Source organism: Chrysemys picta, chromosome 3 (genome assembly GCF_011386835.1).
Source record: "Chrysemys picta bellii isolate R12L10 chromosome 3, ASM1138683v2, whole genome shotgun sequence".
NCBI lineage: Eukaryota > Metazoa > Chordata > Testudines > Emydidae > Chrysemys > Chrysemys picta.
Window position 1 is genome coordinate 79635606 of NC_088793.1, and position 9282 is coordinate 79644887.

The 9282-nt window shown below is 46.9% G+C and overlaps 1 protein-coding gene across 1 annotated transcript; it reads right to left on the bottom strand.

Annotated features, from left to right (window-relative positions):
• Window positions 1-1345: 1345 nt before the first annotated feature.
• LOC135982283 (uncharacterized) lies at window positions 1346-3885 on the bottom strand. The gene is made up of 2 exons (XM_065588256.1): window positions 2908-3885; window positions 1346-1913 (listed from the first exon to the last, which is right to left on the bottom strand). Exons 1-2 carry the CDS (start codon window positions 3482-3484, stop codon window positions 1438-1440), a joined length of 1053 nt encoding a protein of 350 aa, XP_065444328.1. The 5' UTR covers window positions 3485-3885; the 3' UTR covers window positions 1346-1437.
• Between the last annotated feature and the right edge of the window lie 5397 nt (window positions 3886-9282).

The window sequence follows — 9282 nt, forward strand, 5'->3', positions numbered from 1 at the left end:
ATGGGATTCCCAAACTGCGGTGGGGCCATAGATGGAACTCACATCCCTATCCTGGCACCGGACCACCAGGCCACCCAGTACATTAACCGAAAGGGATACTTTTCCATGGTGCTGCAAGCACTGGTGGACCACAGGGGACGTTTTACCAACATCTACGTGGGATGGCCGGGCAAGGTTCATGACGCTCGTGTTTTCAGGAACTCTGGTCTGTTTAGACGGCTGCAACAAGGTATTTACTTCCCGGACCACAAAATAACTGTTGGGGATGTGGAGATGCCTATAGTCATCCTCGGGGACCCAGCCTACCCGCTAATGCCCTGGCTCATGAAGCCCTATACTGGCGCCCTGGACACTGAAAAAGAACTCTTCAACTACCGGCTGAGCAAGTGCAGAATGGTGGTGGAGTGTGCTTTTGGCCGTCTCAAGGGGAGATGGAGAAGCTTACTGACTCGCTGTGATCTCAGCGAAACCAATATCCCCATTGTTATAGCAGCTTGCTGTGTGCTCCACAATCTCTGTGAGAGCAAGGGGGAGACCTTTATGGCGGGGTGGGAGGTTGAGGAAAATAGCCTGGCTGGTGATTACTCACAGCCAGACAGCCGGGCGATTAGAAGAGACCAGCGGGAAGCGCTGTGCATCCGGGAGGCTTTGAAAGCAAAGTTCCTGAGTGAGCAGGGTAACCTGTGATTTTATAGTTTGTGTACTGAGAAGCTAAACCTGCCCCCGTTTCTTTACCCAGGTAATGTTGACTATCCTATCCAGTTACATACCCCCTTCACCCCCCCTCCAACACACGTGTCGAAATAAAAATAGTTCTACTTTGTTAAAGCACACCGTTTTCTTTAATACTGTTTTAGCGGGAATTTTTTAAAACTGGGACGCAGACTGTGGTGCGGGGCGGGTCTAGTGTTGTGATGCGAATGCAGCTTCTAAACTCAAGGATTGACAGGCTCCGCTGCGGTGGGATGCTTGTTTCAACGGAGCCTGTCACCCCTCCTGATCGGGACTGTGTGTATGGGAGGTCTATTTGACTTTGTGGCAGGGGGAGGACGGTTACAGATCCCATGCTGTGTGGCTCTGTGATCCTGTCTAAGGACCGGCGCTTAAGATCTGTAACTGCCCTCCCCCGCCACAAAGTCACAGAGCAACCCACCCCCCCCCAACATTACATCAAAACAACCTCCCAGACTAACCGGGGCAACTAGTCACTGCATCACTGCACTGTGTATGTGCCCTGCTGCTGTGCCTGCCCCCGACTATGTACCCTGCCAAAGGAGACTGTCCTGTCCAATTTCCAACCCCCTTTCCCCTCCTCCTCCAAAAGAACATGATTGAAACAGTAGTTAACAGAAACGAATTTTTTATTATCAACTACACATGGCATTGGGAGGTGAAACTTGGACGTGGGCTTGTGTCAGGCGGGAAGGAAAGAACTTTTCAAATTTTGGGAAATGAGAGCCTTCTGCTACTAGAGCTCTCTGCAGGGGTGGAGTGAGAGTTAGCAGGGACTCTGCCGCCTCTCCTTCTTTGCACTTTGGGTGAGGTGGGTATGGGACTTGGTGGCGGGGGAGGGCGGTTAGAGATGGACTGCAGCGGGGCTCTGTCCTCCTGCCTCCGTTCCTGCAGAACATCCACAAGGCGCCGGAGCGTGTCCGTTTGCTCCCTCAGTAGTCCAAGCAGCGTTTGAGTCGCCTGCTGGTCTTCCTGCCGCCACCTCTCCTCCCGATCCATGTTGGCTTGGTGCATTCGGGTCAAGTTCTCCCGCCACTGGGTCTGCTGTGCTGCCTGGGCTTGGGAAGAGGCCATAAGCTCAGAGAACATGTCCTCCCGTGTCCTCTTCTTCCTACGCCTAATCCGCGCTAGCCTCTGGGAGTGTGATTCCAGGCTAGGTTGTGAGACAGTCGCAGACGGGGCTGTGGAAATGGGAAAAAGGGAGTGAATTCCTCTGAAAGATAAATGTAGTTGTGAACAAAGAACATAGTCTTTCTCTGTGAACAAGACCATGCACAGCACCTTTCACATGCGCACTCAGCACAAGGTCGAATTCTCGGCCTTCGCATTCTGTGCCTGGGGTCTTGAACAGCACATTTGAGAAGCGAGGCAGCACAACGGAATTTCTGTTGCAGGCAGACATGGTAAGCCGTACACTTGTGGCAGTTTAAAACTTTTATATTACCACTGGCCTCATTTCACATTTAAATCAATGTCAGTCCCTGCTGCCAGCAATCCGGCAAGCGGGAACTCTGCCCCTGTCCCACCCCCTCGCGGCTGTCCCCGGGAATGATCCCTTTCGGCTGCCCCTCTCCCGCCTCCACCGCGTGGCTGCAAACCAGCGGTGACAGTTCTGTAAAGGAACGGGAAAGCAGTCCCAACACTAACATTCCCCTACCTAATTAAAAGCAGGTCACCATGGCCGACATCACCCTGATGAGGATCTCCGAGAGCGACAAAGAGAGAATGCTCCGGGAAAGCCTCCAAAGACCAGGGCCGTATGCCGCCCTGCTGTGCAGAGCAATGATCCCCGAGTACCTGATAATCTCGTGGCGCGGCAACGTGTCGTACTTCGGAGGACCCAATAAGGCCGCTCTCCCCAAGAACCTCATGCAACGGCTTTCAAGTTACCTCCAGGAGAGCTTCATCGAGATGTCCCAGGAGGATTACTGCTCTATCCCCGCACATATAGACCGCATTTTACTGTAGCTGCAGTAGCAGGGAATACACAGTAGAGCGGCTTGTGCAGGACAATCACTGAAAACCGGACATTGCTAGATTTCTTTTCAAAACTTGCACTGCCCCTTACTAAACCGTTAAGCGCCTAGGGCACACTAATCATGAACAACCCATTCTTTTAATTGTTAATATTCCTGTTTTGTTAAAAATAAATGTTTAGATGTTTACAACACTTACTGGCTGATCCTTCACCAGATTCTGTGTCCGGGGTAATGGCTGGGGACGCTTCGTAGGGGATCTCTGTAAGGGTGATGAAGAGATCCTGGCTGTCGGGGAAATCAGCGTTGTGAGAGCTGCCAACTGCCTTGCCCTCCTCATCTCCTTCCTCATCTTCCCCGTCCCCTAACATGTCTGAGGAACCGGCCGTGGACAGTATCCCATCCTCAGAGTCCACGGTCACTGGTGGGGTAGTGGTGGCGGCAGCACCGAGGATGGAATGCAGTGCCTCGTAGAAACGGGATGTCTGGGGATGGGATCCGGAGCGTCCGTTTGCCTCTTTGGTCTTCTGGTAGCCTTGTCTCAGCTCCTTGATTTTCACGCGGCACTGCGTTGCATCCCGGCTGTATCCTCTCTCTGCCATGTCTTTAGAGATCTTCTCGTAGATCTTTGCATTCCTTCTTTTGGATCGCAGCTCGGAAAGCACGGACTCATCGCCCCACACAGCGATGAGATCCAAGACTTCACGATCAGTCCATGCTGGGGCTCTCTTTCTATTCCCAGACTGCACGGCCATCACTGCTGGAGAGCTCTGCATCGTTGCCAGTGCTGCTGTGCTCGCCACGATGTCCAGACAGGAAATGAGATTCAAACTGGCCAGACAGGAAAAGGAATTCAAATTCAAATTTTCCCGGGGCTTTTCCTGTGTGGCTGGTCAGAGCATCCGAGCTCGCACTGCTGTCCAGAGCGTCAACAGAGTGGTGCACTGTGGGATAGCTCCCGGAGCTATTAGCGTCGATTTCCATCCACACCTAGCCTAATTCGACATGGCCATGTCGAATTTAGCGCTACTCCCCTCGTCGGGGAGGAGTACAGAAGTCGAATTAAAGAGACCTCTATGTCGAACTAAATAGCATCGCAGTGTGGACGGGTGCAGGGTTAATTCGATTTAACGGCGCTAACTTCGACATAAACGCCTAGTGTAGACCAGGCCTTAGTTACACAGTTTTTGAGGGGAGGGGATTTGCTAGGGAGGGGATATGCTAAGTGGATAAAAATGTAAGGGAGTGAGGGAAACGGGGTTGGGAAGAAAAGAGTGACAAGGGCAGATGAGGAGTGAAGCTGAGATGAAGACACTCGAGTCCCAGCCCTGTGCCCCTATCTATGAGCCTTTTCACTGAAAGTTGGATCATGTCCTATTGAAATCAGAATCAGGGCCTTCCATTATTTTTCACTGGATATTTTAAAGCACAAGTACGTCCAGGACATGAATTGCGTTTGTGTGGCTTGAAGACTGCAGACAATCTATTCACAAGATTGTTAGTGCTTGTGATGTCCAAAGCAGCATGGATCGACCCACAGCTCCTGGAGCCTGCAGAGTGGCTCAATATCTGTCAAAACTTAAGAGTCAGCCTTACTTCTGATGAAGGCATTATGAATTTGATCAAGCCACTGTCAAGCTGTGTTGTGTTGTGTTGTATTATTGTACCAACCAACAGCAGCAAAGTCAGAGTCCATTCACATTTTAAAGTCCAAGTGTAATGAATATCTTGAAAATCAGCATTAACCCTTGAAGAACTTAAGATGAGTACAATTATCCTCAGTAAAATATACTAGGGCAAATATTTGAGTTCTGGATACCTAAGGCTACTTTATTCCTCCAAACAAGTGGTCCATTCCCCATCTCATCACAGTTCCCTTCTTCACATTCTTCTGCCAACCCTCCAGTTTCTCCTAGCTCTGAGTAATGGAGATATCCCATCTCCTAGAACTGGAAGGGACCTTGAAAGGTCATTGAGTCCAGCCCCCTGCCTTCACTAGCAGGACCAAGTACTGATTTTGCCCCAGATCCCTAGTGGCCCCCTTGAGGACTGAACTCACAACTGTGGGTTTAGCAGGCCAATGCTCAAACCACTGAGCTATCCCTCCCCCCAAGTACAACCACTGAAGAGCCCTTTGGATCTGAGTGTGCACTGGGACTAATTTCTCACAGCCCACCTGTTTGTGGCAGCTGTCTATTCTTTAGGATAGAAACAAAGCCTTATGGCACATACAAGCACATGATGTTTTGCCCCAACTGCTTTGCAGCAGAGAGGTGTATCTCAACCTAGTGGGCCAGCTGGCAAAGAAGTGGTCACTCCTGGGCTGTTCACACACAGCCTCTGTCATGTAAGCTGCTTCTTGGATTGTGCAACCGAATGACATTAGCCAATATCTCCGGTCCTAGACACAACCCTAGGAACCTCCGTCTTGCTGGATGCTGCAAGCTTATATGAGTTCATCAATTTAACAAAGAAATTGATATGTACCAGGCTTGCTATCCCAAGGGGGGTTTCTGACACGCTTTAAACCAAACACACTGCTTTAGGTAGAATAAACAAACAGATTTATTAACTACAAAGCTAAATTTTAAGTGATTATATGTCAAAGCATAACAAGTCGGATTTGGTCAAATGAAATAAAAGCAAAACACATTCTAAACTGATCTTAACACTTCCAGTGCCCTTACCAACTTAGAGGCTTCTCACCACAGGCTGGCTGGTTGCCCTTCAGCCAGGCTCTCCCCTTTGATCAGCGCTTCTGTTGCTTGGTGGTGATGTCTGGAGATAGAGATGGAAGAGAGAGGAAATGCATGGCAAATGTCTCTCCCTTTTATCATGTCCTTTCTTCCCTCTTGGCTTTGCCCTCCCCCCCTTCAGGGTCAGGTGAGCATTACCTCATCCAAGTCCCAAACTGACGAAAGGAAGGGGGGGTGATGCACTGGAGAGTCCAACAGATCCTTTGTTGTTGCTTAGGCCAGTGTCCTTTGTTCCTGTGAGGCTGGGCTGGGTTTGTCCCATACATGCACTGATGAGGTGTGAACTGCCCCTCTGCTTCTGGAGAGTTTTTTCCTGGGCTTGTTTTAAGCCATGAGGACACATCTTCAGCCTCATAACTATGTACATGAAATTACAATCTATAACATTACCATAACAACGATGCTCAGTACATCATGAGCCTTCCAAAGACACCCGACATGACAAACTTTGCATTAGATACCACACAATCCTATTATAAGGATGAATATGAGGATGTAGGGTGTTCCCCAGAGGTACAGAACATCACAAACACTCCAAAGCTTATGTTCTTTCACCATTCACGTGCACTGTGGATGGGAGGCTGACGTGGGAGTCAGGGAGGCTGTTTGGGGTTCAGTTCCACCGCTGCGATGTCATTTGGCATGTCTGCGTATTTAGCTATCTAAACCAATTTGTTGCATTCTTCCTTTAAAAAAAATTAATTGCACTGTCTATATCTCTTCTTCCTCTCCCTTCTCATTCGTTCCTTTCAATCCCTCCCACTCTTTCCCTATACTTGCTTCTCTACCACCTAGATCCTTTTCCTTCCCTTCCCTTATAGGTGTTTCCCAGTTGTCTGATCCCCCTCTTCTGCATATGCTTCCCTTCCGCTTGATGTCTTATTTCCCTGGACATTCTTGCCAATCATCTGGTCCTCTTCTCTCTCTCTCCTTCTCAGCTGCCCATCTACCCTATTTGTTTCTTCCCTGGGCCTTCCTCTCCCATGGGTGAGTCTGGCCTGTGGGTGAAACCTGTTTCCTCTCTTTCTCCATGTATGTTGCAATGGATCCTGGCAGTGGTAGCCAGCCTGCTTTTTCTTTCTTGTTTTCAGATGCTTTTTTACTAGCCTCCAGGCTCTTTGCAATAAAAGATCTAGACACCTGTAGAAGCAGCTGGAAACAAGGAGTTTAGTCAGTACAAATCCATTCTCCATGGACCACTTTTAGGGAAACACTTGCATTCAGTGAACAGTTCTGAATTATATCTAGATTCGTAAAAAAAAAAAAGTCTCAGAGTCCTAATATCAGAGAGTTTTCAAACCAAAAAAAGAGCTAAAAATCCCTGTGACATATTACTGTGAATATTTCAGCAAGCACTGCCCAATGATCTTAAACTGTTCCCAAAATGTAAATTTCCACTAACCTAAAGCATAACTGCACTTTTGTACTGAGAGTTCACATTAGTCCAGATCCCTCACAGTAAATGTTATAATGATAAAGATGCTATACATATTTTAATTGTTTTATCTCATTCATAAAAAAGCTGTAACACCCTTCGATAGGCAAGGTGAGACAGGAATACAAGTGCTTAATGGGTGGCTGAAGGCATTTGAACTTTGGTCCCTGTTCACTGTCTCATAATGCACAGAATGTATGTAGAACTGTAGACCTTTTGGACTAGCTGTTTCCCCACCCCGCGGACTCAAACACACACACTTGTTACTATTGCTATAAGGAAGCAATAATCTCTTTTTTGAAATTTTGAATCACAGCACATTATTATAGTTAGATGATCTGACGTTGACTTGGGTATTACCCCAGAGGAGATGTTTCTACGTTCTAACCCTACTTAGCTCACTGTGATCTTTGGTCCACAGGTTTCCTGAGATAGTGTTGGGAAAGAACTAAAACTCTGAAAGGATTGGGAAATTTACAACTGCCTCTGGAGAAAAGCTTGTGAAAGCCTTTGAGGAGAAGTTAAAAAGAAATACAACATGCATTTCAAAGTACAAAGGTGATGGCCTGCAATGGATACTGACCTTTCATGCTTGACCTAAATCTAAACCTGAAGATGTCAGATATAAATGGTCTATTTGTACAATAAACTCATGCTAGATGATCTGGTCAAATTATATTATTCTTGTTTATTTTAGTATTTTAACATGAAATAAAAACAATAATTGCATACAGTTTTTATGGACATTTTAATTTGGTTGCTATGTTTGATAATTGTGGAAACATAATGGCATAGATTGTTCTTTTTTATAAGAAAATCTGAATTGTTCCTTTAAGTCCTTTATTTATTTGTAAAGGTTTATATTTCCCCATTCCTGGAAATATGGCTGTTCAGTACAAAACAACCTCACAGTCCTACAACTAACTTCATCTCAGGTCATATATATACACACTACTACATAATATGGAAAAGGAAAGCAAACTACAATGTATAGAGAGCCCTTCTGTGCTCTTGGTTTCTCTTTATGGCCTGTTAGTTAGCAGTAGGCTGCTTTCCCATTTGCTCTATGTTAAAGGGTGGGACTCACCATCCTAACATCACCCCAACAGAGAGGAAGACTGAAGAGGTAACAAGACAGTGGGCCCAGTATGTAGAGTTGTGTGTATTCTAGGTTCTCTCTTTTATGATACCCTTTGCCAGATCTGCTTTACAGATATACTATTGGAGTGGAAACCCTCATGTACACTTTTCCTCAGAGTAGAGAGAGAGACTCATTAAGTGGAGGGGTGATAGAGAAAAATGAAGGGAATTTGAAAACTGGTGGGAAAAAAAGCAGTATAGGAAGCAGGACTGCATTAAGGATGTGTGTGTGGGGGGGTGGGAAATGGGGCTAAACAACCCCACATGTAGCCCTACTCCCACTATTTCTCTGTCCAATTTTTGTAGTGGTGGTGACTGGGGCCAAAAAATCCATAGAGTGCAGGGGCAGGGGACATGAACTATCACATTTTGGATGTCTGGTGGTCTCCCTATTCCTTGTCTTTTAGTGGGCTACGTTCTGGAAAAAGGAAGCCCTGGATCATATTGCCAACACTCAAAATTGTGAGTCAGGCCCTTCCAAAAAAATCATGAGATATGTTTTAAAACTCATTATTTTTAAGCCTATTAATACAGTTTGGGTTATTTTTATTTGCTTTATGGTTTCTGAGCCTTTAGGATGCACTCCCTTCTAGTTTCTATGCTTTTATATGCAACCATGAGTGCGAGAAACTTAATCTTTTAATGATACCTGAGATTCTTGTGCCATTTGTTGATTCCAGCATTTGGGATTTTCTGAAAAACATAAGTATTGTGAGATTCATGATAAAAATCACGAGAACTGGCTCCGCCAAGACTCAGTTGCATGTAGAATCTCTCCTGCCACCCCAGCAGAAGGCACTGTGTGGAAATCTCCTCTTGACAACAAACATGCTTTTTACAAGAGGCTTTCCTGCTACCCAGCTGCTATCACAGCATAAGGTCCTATGTGGGGGTCTCTTTTGCCTTCCCAACAGTAGGGGCACTGTGTTTATGGGGGAGAGAAGGGACACCACTGCTACCACAACAGATGGAACTATCTCACAAACACAAAGTCTTCTGGTGGGGGAGGGAGGCAGGAGAGATTCTCTACACAAGGTCCGCTGCTGGGATGGCAGAGTGGTGATGGGGGGAGGGATCCCCACATGTGTAATACCTTTTTTCTGGGTGGGGATGGCAGAGAGGTACCTGCACACAGGGTTCTTTGCTCCACTCAAAAATAAAACAGTGGCAGCTCTCCACTCCGTACACAGGGCCTTGTGTACAGAGGGTGGCTGTCTCCTCTGCAGACCCTTTTCTTTAGGAT

Excerpts from the sequence above, each read along its gene's own strand:
- LOC135982283 (XM_065588256.1), bottom strand. The coding sequence starts at position 3,484 with ATGCAGAGCTCTCCAGCAGTGATGGCCGTGCAGTCTGGGAATAGAAAG. Across the intron at positions 1,914-2,907 it reads ATCTGGTGAAGGATCAGCCA|CCCCGTCTGCGACTGTCTCA; the intron begins GTAAGTGTTGTA and ends CCATTTCCACAG.